The following is a 17992-nucleotide window of genomic DNA, read 5'->3' as shown; positions in this document are numbered from 1 at the left end:
TTCAAATTGCCTGTATTAAATTAAGCTTCAGTCCTAAATCTCCCTCAACCACAACAGCACCCCTGCTCCCCACATCATATCCATTTCTGTTAATCAGAAAATCATTTTCTATTGCTTGATGTTTGTGGCTGACCCAAAAGAATGCAAATGAATATGGTGCATTGTTTGTCACTTGAAACCTTATTTCTGTTTCTTGTAAGAGACTTTCCTCTTCTTCTAAAACAACAGCTCACTTTTGTTACTGTTTTTTTAAACAGGGCAGAACAGATGTCTGTGGTTGCCATTTTAGCCATGGAAAATCAATCGTATGGGGCTTTAGCTGGCACCTGTTTATCTTTCTGGGAGGTCACTAACTCCCAGTGCATTTAGTACTGTTTATATGGTGCTCCCTACAATGTGTTTCAATTGTACTTTAGAAACATAATTGGGTTAGAAAGGTTGCCAACAAAGAACCCCATTAGTGCCAAACAACTATGGCAATTAACAGCCACATTATTGCTATAGGAGCTGTTGTTGTTTTTAGTAGGCTGCTGTGAGCTGCAGGTAAACTCTCCCCTGAAATTATATGATGGGGGTGGGACTGAGTTATATGCTTCTTGGAGGGGAACATTATAATTTCTATTTTTTTTTATGCACATGAAACAAAAAACTCAGTGAAACTGAATCAGTATAACAGACCAGACCAGCAAACAGCTAGAATGCCTTAGGCCCTTAGTCACTTAACCTTACAGTCCTTAGGCTGTAGTCTTGATTTTCAGAGATACTAAGCACTCACAACTTTCTTTCCACTGTACTTGTGGCTAGTGAGCACCCATGAAAATCAGGCCGTAATTGACTTTGCAGTAGGAATCAGTCATGGATTAAAAGTGCAGGAACCCATAAGATACAGGGGCGTATCTTGCGAGGAGTATTCTGGCACAAAGCACTGTATTTTACGAGAGGATTTCCCTTTCTATTATATTGGTCTTTGTGAAACAAGCTTTGAGCTTTCTGTTTAGTATGCATGACAAAAGCACTAATTGACAATGAGGCTAACATGGCAGGCAGCTCTCAGGTTTGATCTATACACCAAATTGTACCGATTTAGCTGGACTCATAACGCTTCATATACAAGTGCTTGGGTATGAAGAATGTGGTAGGACTCTTGGCTTCTAGTTCTCAGATTGCTGCTAATCTGAGGCACGACATTCAGGGCCTCATCCAAAGCCTGTTGAGGTCAGTGGGTGTAAATTAGGAGTCATTCCACTTAAATCAGTGAAATTACGGTGGGGAGAAGGAAATTACCCCCCTAACTGTTCTATGACTCACTACATCTATTTTCCTTTGCCCCACATTGATAAACTGGTTGTAATGATGCTTCTCCAGATTGAGTACCGTAATTTTATTAGCTCACTTCATTTAGCATAATGGGGCCCTGATCTCAGCTGTGGCTTTAAGCACTGCAGTACTACAAATAATAAATAATAGTAATAATTATAATAGGAGTCAATCACCCAAGGAGAGCTAGATGTAGTAAAAGAAAGGGTAGATTGCAAAGAATCTTTGGAAACGTATAGCTCCCTGACCCCTAACAGACACGTCATTTGTGGAGTGGGGGCCGATAATAGGTATTCAGGTGTGTTAACAATACATGTAAATAAATAGAAGAAATTTGACAATAAAATACAAATATATTTGTTTTATTTTAAACTGGTAGGGTTTCAGATTTTGGGGAGAACAGTTGATGATTTTCGGCTGCTGTCCCCTGTGATGCTAGTCCTTTGAGAAAATGAGGATTGCCTTAGAGATTCTACAGAATTCTGGCCTTCAGTGTCCGGTAAAATAGTCGATGATTTTCTGTTGTTCCCCTCCATGATGCTAGTCCTTCGAGAAGATGAGGTTTGCCATAGAGGTTCTACAGAATTCTGGCCTTCAGTGTCCAGTAAAACAGTTGATGATTTTCCGCTGCTCTCCCTGGTGATGCTAGTCCTTCTAGAAGATGAGGCTTCCCAAAGAGGTTCTACAGAATCCTGGGCTTCAGTGTCTGGTAAAACTGTCGGTGATTTTCTGTTGCTGTCACTGGTGATGCTAGCCCTTCGAGAAGACAAGGATTGCCTAGGAGATTCTATAGAATTCTGTCCCTCAGTGTCCAGAAAAACAGCAGATAATTTTTTCTGGCTATCAATGGGAATGATAGACTTTCTAGAAAATGACATTTGTCTTAAGGCTTCAACAGAATCCCGACCTTGCAAATCCTCTCCACTTTGTGGTATATCATCAGGGAATTTTAGAGGAACTATTTCAGTTATTTCTGGCAGAGAAGAGATGTTTTGTTCAGTGGGTTTCTCAATTAATTTTACCTTGCCAGTGATCATTTTTGGTTTAGAATGAGCGGTTTTTTTGTCACCACTCTTTGAACTAAGTTTTTGGGGTTTAGTGGGTCTTTTGGCATGTACCTGCTGATATACCTCAGCCCAATCAATCTGTGATGATAACCTTATGCCGCTGCCTTTTAATTTTTTAAAGCCAAACATTATCTCAAGGAGTACCTTTGTTACAGGAACTGAAATAAACCCAAGTTTCTCTGACAGTGACTTTTCGTAGTTATACTTGTACAATACATGTTTGGCTGCATTTTCAACAAGAAAGTCAACAATCTCCTCTTGTCTTCTGTAAAGTTTGCCTTTCAAGCGTCCACCTGATAGATCTGTTTTTAAAATCTGTCTGTAAAACTGATGTCTTGAAAGAAAACGACCAGTAGACTATCCATAATTTCAGTGAGCAAAACAGAAAAAAAGGTTAGTCATTAAAAAGTCTATTTAATACCAACATTTTAAGTGTAAAATTTAGTAAGTTAACAGTATTTTAAACCTATGGGGCCCAACTCTGCAACCACCCACTAGTATATCTCCATGGATTTCCATGGAGCTATTCTTGATTTATACCAATTTGAGAGCAGGATCAAGCCCTTTGGGCCAAATTCTGCTCTCTGTTAGGTGTAAATTGAAATCAATAGAGTTAGTCTGGATTTCCACCAGCCTAACTGCAAATAGCATTTGTTCTATCAGCTGTGCATATTTTGTGGCAGATCCAATGTGAGGGGAATCATCCAAATTTTGGTTTTGATTGCTGTATGTATTTGATTTCCTTTTTGCTATTTGAAGGTGGGGAAATGCAACATATTGGGCCAGATTTTTAAAGGTATTTAGGCCCCTAAAGATGCAGATGGGCACCTGGTGGGATTTTCACAAGTGTTGAGGCACCTACCTCCCACTGATTTCAATGGGAGTGAGGATACATTTAGAAATCTGGCTCATTTGTGATCTGCATGAGCGTGATATGCTACATATCTTCTTAGGATACATTCCTTTACATATTTACATTAGAAAATTACTAAGAATTTGTTTTCAGACATTGTCATTTCATCTGCTGTTGTGAAGTAGTTTTGCTGCGATGAGCCTGTCACTTGGATTCGAGATGAAACCGTCACACCTACCATTTAGTCAAAGTGTTCATATGTTTGGTCCCATTATTTTACTCTTTGTCAGGGATTCCCCTCCTCTCTTCCCAATCCCTTTTGACTTTACAAATCCTTTTATATTTTCTAATTCTTGTAAGAATGTGGCATAAAAGCCATTTGTGGTAGGGACAAACAAACTTATTTGACCTATTTTCAAAAATCATGGACTCCAAGTTCATCTCAGACTCAAATGTTAATGGGTTTCCATTGTATGTAGGAGAGCCTATGAGGAAGAGGTGGGGGAATGGAGTAAAATCAACTGTAAATGAACATTAATTAACTTAAAATATAGAAAGGTTTGGACATTTTGACTTAAGGGTGGTGTATGAATATTAATTCTAATTAATAGCCAAATCTTGGTCCAGTTGAACTCTAGTGCAGTGGTTCCCGAATTCTATGTACACTTCCTTAAAAACACTGATGTTTGAAGTGCTTACCACATGTAAATTTCTCCTTTTTGTGGACATACATTTTAGCCTTAATAGGCTTAATGTAAGTATTTATGGATTCACAGTAAAGTAAGTTTTGAATTTGGCTGGTGGAGATCTGCCTGAGGCAAATTAGAAGAGAAGACAGTTTGCCTGAGGGAGTCTGGGTGGAAGAGTTAGAGATCATGAGGTTTAAAGCTGGTAGGGAATTTTCTGACAAAACCATTATTCATAAGAAAAGGTCAGTTTGTCAAAACTGAAACTTATAATAATAATAAAAAATAAAAATAACTTTCCATGGGAGCATACCAGTTTCAACAAAACTTTTGCTGGGAAAGATTTTGCAAATCCAGGATGGAATATCTGGTCAAAACCAAACAGAGAGAGAGACCAAACTCATGATAACCTGGTGGCAAGGGCACTCACTTGAAATGTAAGAGACCCAAGTTCAGGTCCCTGCTCTACTACATATTTGATTTATACCATGTTGAACAACTGCACCTGAGGATATTGAGAAAGACCCACCCCCTGAATAGTCTGTGGCCAGGGGACTCACCTTGGGTGTGGAAGATACAGGTACAAATCCCTGGTCTGGCTGATTCAGACCAGGGACTTGAACCTAGGTTGTGCACATCACAGGTGAATGCCCTGTTCACAGGCTGTTAGCTAAACTGAGCGGAGGCAGAGGTTTCTCTCTTTGTTTTTGTGGGACAGTTTTATGTGAGTGTTTGAAAGTTCTCAGTTTTATCCCGATGAGGAATATGAAAATTTTTGAAATCCTGAAAAATATCATGAGATATGAATACCATTTCTTGGCTAGCTCTAATGAGATTAGATTTATGTTAGTGGTTCCAGCTGGAGTGCAGGAGAGCTCTGGTGCTGTGTGGGTGCACAGCCCCTGGATTCTCTCTGGATTGTCTTTCCTACATATCTCCGCCTCCTGTCCTCACAATTCTTTCCTCTTGGTTAAGGGATTCCACAGCTCTTCTCCATGGGGTTGTGCTGTGATTCAAACAGGTTTCCACATCCCACCAGTATTCAGGTTCCAGCCTCATTCCATGAAACCTCCCTTGATTTCATTCATTTCTTCCCTTTAGTGTAGGCCCCAACAGCCCTCCTCAGTCTCCCTTCTGTTTGTAGGTCCCATCCCAGGGAACCTGAACTCCGACTTGATGCTCCCCTGTAATTCTCCTCCTGGGAGCCATCTAACATCAAGGTTTTATCATGTTAAAGTGATATCTACCTGATTAACACCTGGTCCTATTCCCCAGGTAGTCTACTGCTCCCTTGAAAACCTTTTTCCATAAAGGGGTCATGTGATGGAATAAAGGTTACCTGGCCTTAGCTCCCCCCCCCACTTTTTAGAGGGGACAGACCACCCTGTTACAGTGTATCACTTCCAACAAGACCACCTACCACAGTTTGGGAATCCCTGATATAGGGTAAAACTCCAGTTGACTTTAGTGGGACTAAGATTTAGCCTTAAATGCATATTTAGATCCTGATCCTGCAAGATACTCCACCCAGGTGGACCCTGCACCTATGCAGAGTCCCACTGAAGTCACTGGGACACTGAAAAGACTCAGGAGTCTACCCACATGCATTTGCAGAATCAGGGCCCTAGTTCAACATTTTCATAGTGGAAAATTAGCCATTTAATATTAAACCCAATGTGACAGTAAAAGCCACCACAATCACCACCAAAGGCCAACTCCTCCCTTCATTTACACTGTGCAGCTTCCCGTCCTTCCCCTGGACCAGGTTCTGATCTCATTTACCAAAGTCTCTGATCCAGAGTGGGAATTAGAAACCGAGTCTCTCACATCCCAAGTGAGTGCTCTGAGCATTGGGATATAAGGTTAAAGGGGTGGAGGCACCACTAATACCATTTCCTCAATTTTGTGAATGGCTCCAAAGTCCACTTGTAAATCCAGCCCTTTGTTTCCAAATTTCCCTTGCCTTTGTTTAAAACAGAAAAGCCTGAAATCTAAATGAAATGTTTAGTTTTGGGCTGAGTTTTGTTCAATTCAAAATTAAAACGTTTCTGATTTTTTGATTCACTGAAAATTCCAGCAAGTTTTGGTTTCGGGTTGACACCAAATAATTTTTTTTTCAATTTTTCAGAACTGCCAGCAACCCAAAAAATCAGTTGTTCACACAACTCTGCTCCTGCGTAGTTGAAGTATGAGGACTGCAAAGAGCTCTGTGAGCTCTCCTAAATTGAACACAGTCCTATAATGACTGAATCTAAGTTACGAGTCCCCGCTGTTCAAGTGGGCATGAAATTAGGCAAAATGAGTTCATTCATCCCTGATTCTTAAATAGACCTCATACACTATGAAATAGGTATAAACAGCACCAAGCACTATGGAATGATAACAATACTCAAGTATTCTACAGATATATGATGATAAATCATTTTGGTTGAGCTAAAAAAAGCGAAGGTACCTGGGAAAATGAAAGTTCCTCTTCTGCCATTGCCGGTTTCTTTGGCTTAGACTTAGGAAGTGGGGGTGGCACATATTTTGGTTTGGGAGGAGGTTTCTCAACTGGTGGCCGAGGCTTGGATTTAGGGAGTGGGGGCGGTACATATTTTGCTTTAGGTGGAGGTGCCACTTCTACTGCCTTAGGCTTGGATTTAGGGAGTGGGGGTGGCACATATTTTGGTTTAGATGGAGGTTTCTCAAGTGGTGATTTTGGCTTGGATTTATGAAGTGACTGTGGTCCATGTTTTGATTTTTGTGTCGATTCTTTTAATGTCTTCTCTCTTGTCTGTGACTTGGATTCCTTTCCCTCCTCTGTCTTTTCCTCCTCTGTCTTTCCATCCTCTACATTTTCTGAAGCTGTTTGAGTCGACTCATCTATATTTCCAGGTGAAAAACCACATGGCTGGGAATCACCAGTAATGCCAGAGTCATCGGCCATGTTAAATAAAGGGGATCCATCCTTCTTTGTTGTATTCAATAATTCTAGAATGGCCTGATTTACAATATCTTGAAGAGCAGAGACTAATTTATTTTCTTCTAAGAAATCCAGGGGTTCAAATGGCTGCTGGCCAGGATAACAGAGAGCAGTATCAGATGGAGTAGGTCGTTTCTGGACATTTGTGATTTCTTTTTCAATGTATTTAGTATCAAAAGAGGAGTCTTTCTCAAACTGAGACTTATCTTTCTTCTTAATCTTAGAGAAAAAATCTGATGTAGCTCGTTGTTCATGGAAGCCAACAGAAGACTCTGCCAATTGTGCCCAAATGTGAAAATGTTCTTGACGGAAATAATAATCAGCTGATTTTTCTGTAACACTCTGTAACAGAACAAAAAGAAGATGAAGATCTGAAAAGAGTAAATAATGTAATGGATAAAAGCAAAAGGAAGCATTAGGACATTGTAGCAAAGGAAGGAAAAGAGTTAAGGTTTCAATAGACAAATCCCATTTCAGATTTGAGAGATGGGTCCTTGAATCTGAACTCTTGTGAAATTCAGTGAAGACTGGAGTTTAATCCTTGTATCTGAACCTGTCCTTTTCAAATATTGGTTCTGGAATGGATCCAAAACCAGAGAGACCTATTTTCTGTTTGAATGCAACACAACTCTTATGAGAACATTCCCATGAACTGGCTGCATGTAGGGTGGAATTGTTCTTCTGAGAACAGCTGCTCTCATGAGACTTCCAGCACTTAAGTTTAAAATTGCAAGATAGCAGTACAATAAAATCCAAGCCTGAACTGCAGCTTTCATTCAGCCTCACGCTCTGTTACCAACTTTTTGCAATTTTATCACAAATCTTGTGATATTTGGTATTATGCTTGAAGCCCCAGCTCCTGGAGGCATGTGAATACAGGAGAAGCTGAGATTTCATATTTTTAAATAAGTAATTTTGTAGCATCATGGTTGTAGAGAAAAGACTGAAAATGTGGCCCACATGCACCCTAAAGAAACCAGAAGACAAATAAAAAGAATCCCAAATTAATTATATGTGATTTTTAGGTGCATGATTCATGGTTTCTGAACCATTGGGCTAGCAATGCTGCCCACACCTGAACCTTTAGAGTAAATCAGATCCAGACCCAAACTCCACTTTTTTGGCCCATTTCCAGTTTATGTCCTCATTTTACAGTTTATTGCACCAGTTAGCTTCATTGGGACTACTCGAAGTGCATACTGTGGTGAAGTGAAAAGCAGTGGAACACCCATCCAGGAGAACTCTGCAGTTCCATGACAGGTGTGAGCAAAGGAAGGGTCCCCAAGCCAGCTCAGGAGATGAGCAGCAGCCCACATCTGTAGTGCAGACCACAGTCCCTTCCATGACTGTGCAGCCCAGGCCAGGACTAGGGAGCCTTCTGTGGTGACATGAGGCAGTACACACTGTGCTTAGTGAGGCTGGAAGCTGGAAAGCAAAGTGGGTAAGGTTGCCCAATGTTTTCTATTATAAGACCCTGTTTTCAGTGGTTTATAATTTTGCCAAACTTTCACCATTCAGGCTGAAATTTTCCATAGTTGGTGTCTGCCTCAGGATGAATTATTTTTAGAAAATTTCAACAAAAAAGATTCAGCCATTTCTTAGAATGAGATTAGGAAAAAATATGCTGTTTTGCCCCTATTAGAAAATTAATACAGCTGTTTCATTGACAAGTTCTAGCATTTTCATGCTTTGGAGAAGAAACTTGAAGTTTGGCCAGGGAAGGGGGACCTTGGTGTCAGGGACATGCCTTTTGCTGTCCCCGTGGAAACACACCCAAATTTGGCCAAGTTATGAGTCTCTGAAAATCCCAGTTTGCATAAGTAAAGCAGAGACTTGTTAAGAATCTGGCAGCTAAATTCTGCAAACAGTCCATTTGCACAGGGATGCAGGAGGTGAGCAGGACTCTCCTGGCAATTGCTCCTCATGGGAGCCAGGGTCTGCTGTAATGCTGGGCATAGGAACTTCGAGCAGGGAGACTCCCTCTCTCTCTTGTGGTCTCAGTGGTCCCCCTGCTGTCACCCAGACAGCAAGGAGAAGGAGGAGGAAATAGCCTGCTTGGAATACAGAGGGATGAGGAGTCAGGCCTGGGGTAGTGATGGGGGAGACTCTGTTGAGGTGCAGAGGGAGAGTGGACAGGGACTGAGACATGACACTGTGGTATGGAGGAGCAAGACGAGCATGAAGAGTCAAGGATGTGTTTGTAGAGGGAACTGGGACAAGAAGCAGCTGCAGGGACTAGGGTCAAAAGTGGTCAGGTTTTGGTGGGACAGGGGCCGATGAGTCTGTAATGACTAGAATACACTCCACTCAACACCTGGAACAACCCAGAATTCATCCACTCCAAACAGCTCCACCCCTTCAGCAACTACTGTAAAATATTTCTAAAGTTTCTATCACAATTCTGTATCTTCATTTGTTAGCTCTCTAGTCTGCAATGATTTTTGGTGGTTCCTTGGCTAATGGCATAAACCAGGTTTCCCTGTATATTCAATGCACAACTTTGGTGCAGAGAATTCATGGCTCTTTTAATGGCTGGATTCTTTTACATTGTGTTTAATTTCAGAGATGGCTATGCTATTCTTAACTCACCATATTGTGCCTACATAATGCAATGCCCGTCAACCAGGGGGACACATACTCCCTGAATTTCTTTATGGTAGACTAATGTGAAGCCCAAAGGAGAAAGTTCAGGATGAAATTTCAGCTGTAATTTGGAATTGCCTTGCTTTTATGGCAAGTAGTCACAACTGCATGTGTACACAAAAACGTGTGCATTTGTACCATAATTTGTATGTGCAGTTAGTGCAGCTGCATGTGTGTTCACGGCACTGGTGCATGCAAAAGGCAAAGTAGATACACAGACAGTTAGAAATGCATATGGATTAGGTATGTGATAGATTATGGGTCAAATCCGGTGCTGTGCTGCATAAGTAACCTAGCTTCGGGGTGGGGGAACAGGGCGTAAGAAACCTCTTCCCTCCTACCTCTACAAAGCAGCTAGCATGCCGTAGAGCACTAGGGTGGGGGAGTTTGTCTGCACAGGCCGGCACAGCACAGGCCTCATGGGACATGATCTGGTGACTAGAGGGCATGGCCAAGTCCCAAGCTGGTGAGCGTACATGCTCTTTGGCATGTGCTGCCCCAGCTGTGTATGAAAGGGACGAAAAGTGTGTGCTTGGAAGCTGCCTGCCCTGAGCCGTTTCATCACCCTCTGGCAGAATGACTCTTGCACTGAGTAAATAGCGAGCACAGATCCTTCTCTCTTCCCCTGCCAGTGAGGCACCTACTGGTAAGGGCAGAATTTTGCTACTTGTGTATGTCTACAATACTATAAAAGTAGTGTCACATAAAAATTGGGAGTACTTTCTTTCCTACTTTAATTTTATGGAAAAAAGAGTCCTAGTGCCCAGAGAATTAAAAGAGAGGAGTAGAAATACCTTCGTGTGGACTATCCCAGCCACTTCTTCCATCCTCTTCCTTGTTTCTTTCTTTGGGACTTGAGCTACAAACTTATCCAGCATGCACTGATTCTGGAGTTTGGTTTCACTGCCCATCTTATCCCTGGCCTTGCTTTTGAAACATTCTTTCCAGTCTTCCTCTGAGCTGGATGTGGAGGAATAATGACTTGAGCTGAAACAATCACACTGCTTTTGACAGGAGATGGTCAAAGACTCACTTTCTGGACTAGAACTGACATCCTCTTTGAAATCAAGTAGACTCTCTTCATCCTCCATTATAACTTCCCTTATTTTCCGGATTGCCTCTTCCATGGTTTGCTGGAGGCTGTCCAATGCATCCATGTCAACCAAGAAGTCCACAAAATTGGAGAAATCCTGTGCAGCCCCATGGACATTAGAGATGGGATCATCCTGCTTCCCTTTTTTTCCCACTTTATTGTCAGTCTCAAATGTGCTAAAAGCCGTAACATCTGGTGATACGGTTGGATTGTGGCATCCACAGGGAGAAGCTGGTCTTAGCAGGGCTTTCCAGTCATATGTTTTTCTCACTTGGGAAACAGTTGGCTTGTTTGACGATTTGTCTCTCTGTAACTAAGCAAAGCAGGGAGTGTCATTAATGAGGAGACTGGGAAGATCTGAAGCCCTGTTGCTTGAGACTGTGAAAAACTAGATTGGCTTTTGCAGTCTTAACTGTAGAGTCACTATTGTAACTCCATAGTAAAGCATGAGAAATTACATTAATTTTGGAATAATCCTGCAAGTGGAGGAGGAAGGAGTAGATTATTTAGTAAATCTTTGATCAATAAGAGAATAATCATTTAAGAATACTTTGCACTTTTCCGGTGCTTTCCATCCATGATCTCTAGATTTTACAAGCATGAGTGAATGTAACCTCACAATAGCCCATGAGAGAGGAACGTTTTATCACCCCGATTTTACAAATGAGGAAACTAAGGCACAGAACGGTTAAGTGACTTAGCTCACAAAGTGAGTCAGCAGCAGAGCTGGGACCAGAGAACCCAAATCGCCTGTCTCTGTGCTTGACACTTCCATTTGCTAGCTCTAACTGTTGTGATTCTAATATTCACTTTGCAAGGAAAGAAGGTTAAACATTATTTCTGGTGAACAACTTGGAATGTGACCCTGGAATTGGTTGCAGGTGTGGAAAGGCCAAGTGTCAAAACTGATGCATTAATGGGGATTGTTGCAAGTTTATATAAGTTCAAAAGAGGAAACCATCTCACTCAGCTGAGGAAGCATTAATATAGACATTGTGATGAGCTGTAATAACCAGCCTATTCATTACAAAAGCTACTTGTTGTCTCTCTCCTCCCACACTGCCCCCCTGCCCAAAACATACGTTTTACCTACAGCAAGCAGAACAGAAATATCACAGGCAAAATATAGGCCTGATTCTCCTCCCCTTACACTTTTTTCATACCACTGCAACTTCACGGGCGTTATAGTTGATCTACACCAGTCTCAGTGAGTGGAGAACCAGGCCCAAAGGGCAAGTTAGGCTGTCTCTAGTGTGTGCAGGGTGGCAGGGGGAGGGGGCAAGGAGCATGTATGTGATACTGGTGTGTATAGGGGGTGAAGATGAGGTCCGCTGGGAGGTACTAAGATATGTCTGGATGGTGTGTGAGAGGGCAGGGGCATCTGCTGTGTGTGTCTGAGGATAAGGTGTGCCAGTGTGGGCAGTGCAAGTGGCGGTGGGGATTGAGGTGGGTCAGGGGGTAAACTGGCAGGGAAGGATGACTTGCACATGTGGAGCAGTGAGGATGTTGTTATGTGAGTGTGTTGGGTGGATGGGTAAGTGGGGGCCAGGTGAGGTGTATGGGGAGCAAGGAGTGTGTATGAAGGATACTTGGGAGTATTAGGGCAGAGAGGGGACAAAGATAAAATCTGTGGGATGGAAATGGATGTATAAGGTAGATGAGAGGGACCAGAAATCTTTCCCGTGGGATTGGAAATAAAAGGCTATTGGGGTGACTCCAGGTAGGAAAATGTTGCAGGCCCAGAGTCACTGCTGTCTGCAGTGTGATTAGTTTAAATAATGAAATCCCGATCCCAGTATGCCCCCACAACACCCATTGTGTAGACCCATGGCAGGATGTGTCCCTAGAAATGCAAGTTAAGGGATGATTTCTCTTTCTCTGATTCTCACCTGGGCTCCTTGAAGATCTTCATCATCTGCCAAATAGCCTGAGTAGTAGCGGCCCACCATGGTGCTGAAAGGACAGCGACTCTCCCTCCTCTCCTGCCTGCAGCTCCCTCTTCTTCCTCTTCCTGCTGCAGCTCCACAAGGCTCTGGAAAGAGTTTCCCACACAGAAGGGCTCTCGAGGGATGAGAGATACAGAGCACTGGGGAAATCCTGACCCTATTTAAGTCAATGGCAGTTTTGCTTTTGTCTGCAGTGGAGCCAGGATTTCACACCATCTGTCAAATAACCCCTGCCATCTCCCTCTGCACACTCATCCCATCCAAAAGCCTTAGAAGTACCTCAGGAGAAAGTCTAAAAGAAAATCCAAGCACATTTCTAGATCAGATGAATTTGTCACCAGGGCAATAAAACAAAGAGAATAATTGAAGCCATTCTGGATTTACCTCAGTGTACCCCAGAATTTAGCCCCTTATAGCATATTTAAAACATCAAAATGCCATCAAATATTTAATTGCTATAGGTCATTTCTTACCAGCAAATAAGAACATAAGAATGGTCATACTGGAGCAGACCAAAGATCCATCTAGCCCAGTGTCCTGTCTTCTGACAGTGGCCATTGCCACATGCTTCCGAGGGAATGAACAGAACAGATAATCATCAAGTGATCCATCCCTTGTCACCCATTCCCAGGTTCTGGCAAACAGATTTACTCCTTCCAGCTGTGTTTAATACTTACAGCTACTTTCGTAAAGGCTGAACTATCCGGGCAATTAGAGAGAGTGGTATCCAGGACTTTGGTTTCTTATGATTTCTTTCAGTGCCATAAGATTTGAATATGGAAACTGCCTAATTCTGAAGTCAGCAGAGTTTCAGTGGATGAGACCTTGCAACCATGAGGAAGAAACCTGACTTGAAAGGTTCAGATGGAAGTCAGAGAGTTAAGCACATCACAACCCCATCCTCTCTTCCAAGCAGTCTTCCCCAGTGATTGTTATGCAGGAGATTCTGTTTGTTTGTGCAAAAGATTCCATGTATTTGCATAGAGGATTCCATTCATTTACATAGCATGACCTGGCTGGTGAAAAAGCAGTTCCAAGCTCTCATTTCACTGATCCTAACAATCATCCCTCTTTAATATTCTCCAGAAATCATAAAGAATGATCTGCATAAAATGAAAGGATGCATAGTTGTGCATTAAAAGTTTGTAAATATGTCCAAAGATAAATGATATAGGACCTGATCCTTGGGGGCCCCCACCATGTGAGACTAGGAAGTTAACCTGAGCAAAGTGAATGGCTCAGGGTAATATAAAGCCTTTCACCTCTCAGATGCTGTTTCAAATTAGGTTTGATTTGTTAGGGACCAAAAGTCATTACCAGATAATGACCTACATGAGGACTTGAAGACATATTTGTTATGGAGGCCTATGTGAAAGGACTTCATGGTTGCAATCATAGGCGCTGACTCCGTGGGTGCTCTGGGACTGGAGCACCCGTGGGGAAAAATTGGTGGATGCTCTGCACCCACCACAGCCAAGCTCCCTGCGCCACCCCCCCGCCCCAGCTCACCTCCTCCTCCCCTGAGTGCGTGGCGTCCCCGCTTCTCCCCCTAGCTTCCAGAGCTTGCTGCCATGAAACAGCTGTTCTGCGGTGGCAAGTGCAGGGCAGGATGGGGGAGGAGGGGGGATGCGGCGCACTCGGGGAAGAGGCCGGGCTGGGGTGGGGATTTGGGGAAGGAGTCCAATAGGGGCAGGGAAGGGGTGGAGTTGGGGCAGAGACTTTGGAGAAGGGGTTGGAATGGGGGCGGGGAAGGGATGGGGCAGGGGTGGAGTCAGGGTGGGACTGGGGGCAAGATGGAGGATTGCGCACCCATCGGCATCAGGAAAAGTTGGCACCTATGGTTACAATCCAGTTCCTTGCAGATAACTGCCTTTATCACAAAACAGAGTGTGACAGCTGGCCTCCTTTTGAGCAGTCCCACCAAGAGCAAGGATTGGGTGGGCATAGGAAATGAATTGGTGGCCTCTAGTTACCATGCCACAATTCAACCATGAGCTGTTGCAGATTATGATTTCCCTCTAATGTGACAATTCTAGAGAAAGGAGGAGAGAGCTAGAAACAGGGAAGAGGGGGAAAAGAAATGGAGAAGGAGAGGAATAGGGGGGAACTGCCTCTGATGTCACAGTCCTATCACAGGATAGGATATTCCCAGCATGGAAGCTGAGGGAGAGGGAAGAGAAAAGGTGTGGAAAGGAAGGGGCCAGGTAAAGACTGAAAAGAAGATCATGATGGGACATGGCAGGGAGATCAGAAGAGAGGAGAGAAGGAAGAAGTCAGGGCTGTGACCTACCCCTGATGTAAGTACCCCGCAGCCAAAGAAAGTGAAATAGTGAGAAATGGAGGCGCGGGCAGGGTAAAGAAGAAAGCTGTTTAAGGTGCAACTTGCCTCTAGTGTTGCATTATCACCACTTATGAGTGATCTGTGGAAAGGCTTAAGGACAGTGCTGGATTAGGGCCTCAGTGCAAGAGCAGCAGAGAGAGGAAAGCTGAGGAAAGGCAAAGAAGAAAGGAGTGGTTGTGGGCTACTTCTCCTGTCAAAATCCCAGTAACCCACCCATCCTGGATGAGCTACCAGCAAAGCTGGCTTGTATAGCACGGTTTCTTCAAGGTTGTTACTTTTATGTGTGGTGAGCACAAAATCGTCACCTTCATCCAGTAAAACACTCAATGCTGCTTTCATTAAAGTTAATAGTAGTTTTGCCATTTACTCCAATGGTAGCGGGCCTAGATTCAGAACACCTTACTTTCCATGCCTTTAAGGGGCATCTGAGTGTGTAAAAGGACCCATCTGAAAACAACCTATATATACAGCATGGGGCACAGGACTTTCAGCTCAGACTGGTATATGCTAGTGCAGCAAAAACTGTATCCATGTGGGCAGAACTCAGGCCCAGTCAGGCCCAATCACCATCTCATGCATGCTAGAGTTCTTGGGCTGCCATATTTCTTTGATCTATCTGATGTGATTAATTTATGCACTTATTTCAAGAAGGGTGCCCTAGGAACTCTCTATCTCACTAAAGCAGTGGTTTTCAGCCGTTTTTCATTTGTGGACCCCTACAAAATTTTGTATGGAGCTGCAGATGCCTTTGGAAATCTTAGACATAGTCTGTGGAGCCCCAGAGATCTGCAAACCACAGGCTGAAAACCACTGTTGTAGGTTAATGACAACCTTTCACAGATCCCTTAGACATATTCTGTGGACTCCCAGGGGTCCGCGGACCACAGGTTGAAAACCACTGCACTAAAGATTGGAATTCACCTTTCCTATCAAATTGTATGAAACATGGTCCCAATGGACCTGGCCCTCAGTTCCCGGAGTAATTATGTTTTTTTTAATAATTCTACTCTCTTCTATTTAGGTTCCATCACAGCGCTTGATAATGACAAATGATCTGACATTGCCAAAACAGGCTTTGCATCCAAAGCTGTGGGAATTAAAAATAAGAGAAAGAGGTTTAAAATACAGCCATTAAACTGTCATGAAATATATTTCGTAAACCGGTGAGACTGGGTCAGAAAATTATATTTTCTATAATTTTAAAAACAGTTCTTGCATCATCTCATTAAAATGCCTTTCATATTTTATGAAACACACTAATTTAAAGTAAATTTTATCCTAGGGAAAAGATCCTGACCCATTTAGCAACCACCATCATCTCAGGTGAACATTAACACACAGCAACTGAGGGAACAGAAAAACAAAATGCATTTTAATGTCAATGGGTACAAACAAACTGATTTCCCAGTTTTCTGGAAGCATTAATTGTTGGGCAAATGACCTTCCAAAATGCTGGAACCCCTTGACAGTGCTGTTGTTAATCAGGAGTTTAACTGATCTCTGGGGAAAGTGAGCTAGCCCCTGAGCCAGGAAAACACTTAAGCTCATGAGCAACTTTAGGCATGCAAATAATCCTGTCGAGTTCAGTGACTTCAGCTTAATTCCATGAGTTCAATAGGTTGGTTAAAGTTATGCACATGTTTAAAAACCTGATCTAAAGACCTTTCAAGTCAGTGGGAGTCTTTCCGTTGACTTCAATAGTCTTTTGATCAGACTCTAAAGCCCAGATCCTCAAAGGTATCAAGGCTCCTAACTGCCATTGAAATCATCTTCTTACTCCACAGGTCTGCTGCTTCTGAGTATTTGGAATCAAATCAACTGACTCTAGTGACTAGGATAAGTTGTGACTGATTTTTGTTACTGTTATCCCTGCAGAGCCAGCCTAGCTCTAAGACTGTGAGCTGAATCTCTTCTGACTCATGCATACCCAACACAAGTGTTAGCTACCATTCCAGTTGTAGGGTCTTTATAAAGATGACACACTGGGGACTTCTGGGAGCTAGCAGGGAAAAATGGCTGCCTAGATTTGGAGCTCTTGCTTGGCCCCACTAACATCTGCCATCATCCGCCATAGTAAGGCCACAGCTTTTGTTTCTGGATGGTTCATCCTGCTGTTTAACATCATAGTAGCAAATAGATCTATTTTGAACCCCTTTCTCTACTTGGACTCCCCACGAATTGTGAAGAAGCAGAGGTTCTCTGACAGCTATTTGCAAGGCAGCCTGGCACAGCTTGAAGAGGAGGTCCCAACAGCCCTGGATCAAATCTACAAAATGCTGAAGCAGATATCCAGGGAACAGATCCTGCTAAGGAAAATATCTCTGAAATTAAAGCTACAACTGCAGTACACCAAGACAGTTTGCAGGGGCAATTCTCCAGGACTGAAGAGGCAGAAACTAGAAGCTCTACCTTAGAAGACAATATGGGCCCTATTAGGATCACTCCAGACTGACAATGTCTGATCTGAAAGCTACAAGTTAAAATCAATGATGTGGAAGGCCAGGTGAGAATAAATCATTTGAAGGTGGTTGGGTTCTCTGAGGATGTGGAGGAGAGGAGGCCAGTAGAATTTTGTGTAAGACCCTCTTGAGATCCTTTCTCTAGGCCTGGCTACAGAGGCAGACATAGAAACAGCCCACTGCTCCCTAGCTCCTAAACCTTCAGCTAATGCCAAGTCCAGGGTATTTATATTAAAATTCCTAAAATACCGTGTGAAAGAATCGATTCTTTAAAAAGCCTGAGAAAAAGGAAAAGTGGATTGGATGGGGCATAAAATAATGATATTTTCCAGCTACAGTGGGCCATAGCTGAAAAAAGAGCCCTGTTCAATCCCTCAAGGAAGCTGGCCAAGGAGAAAGGACTGACCTATTTTATAGCCTTCCCAGCTATTTTTAGTATCAAGTGGGATTGCCAATTCCTTAGCTCCTTCAGATTGGTGGAGTCTGGTATTGTCTTTAATGCAATCTTATTTATTTACAAGAAATGTACAAAGTCTTCCTCTGAATGTTAGAGGAAACCAAAGGGACAGTTTCTTAGCTTGCAGCCCCAAGCCTTGTTAGCCAATACCAGACGCAAAAACGC

At 42.9% G+C, this 17992-nt stretch overlaps 1 protein-coding gene across 1 annotated transcript; it reads right to left on the bottom strand.

Moving 5' to 3' along the window:
* Nucleotides 1-1700: 1700 nt before the first annotated feature.
* Nucleotides 1701-12573, bottom strand: CCDC116 (coiled-coil domain containing 116). The gene is made up of 4 exons (XM_050923989.1): nt 12514-12573; nt 10326-10937; nt 6376-7230; nt 1701-2741 (listed from the first exon to the last, which is right to left on the bottom strand). The coding sequence occupies exons 1-4, from the start codon at nt 12571-12573 to the stop codon at nt 1701-1703; spliced, it is 2568 nt and encodes an 855-aa protein (XP_050779946.1).
* Between the last annotated feature and the right edge of the window lie 5419 nt (nt 12574-17992).

The sequence above is a fragment of the Gopherus flavomarginatus genome, chromosome 15, assembly GCF_025201925.1.
Source record: "Gopherus flavomarginatus isolate rGopFla2 chromosome 15, rGopFla2.mat.asm, whole genome shotgun sequence".
Classification (NCBI taxonomy): Eukaryota; Metazoa; Chordata; order Testudines; family Testudinidae; genus Gopherus; species Gopherus flavomarginatus.
Note: the sequence above shows the minus strand (reverse complement) of the source record. Positions and strands in the feature narration are given on the sequence as shown.

Excerpts from the sequence above, each read along its gene's own strand:
- CCDC116 (XM_050923989.1), bottom strand. The coding sequence starts at position 12,573 with ATGGTGGGCCGCTACTACTCAGGCTATTTGGCAGATGATGAAGATCTT. Across the intron at positions 7,231-10,325 it reads CTGGGATAGTCCACACGAAG|AGTGTTACAGAAAAATCAGC; the intron begins GTATTTCTACTC and ends GTTCTGTTACAG. Across the intron at positions 2,742-6,375 it reads AGGAACTTTCATTTTCCCAG|TCTACTGGTCGTTTTCTTTC; the intron begins GTACCTTCGCTT and ends AATTATGGATAG.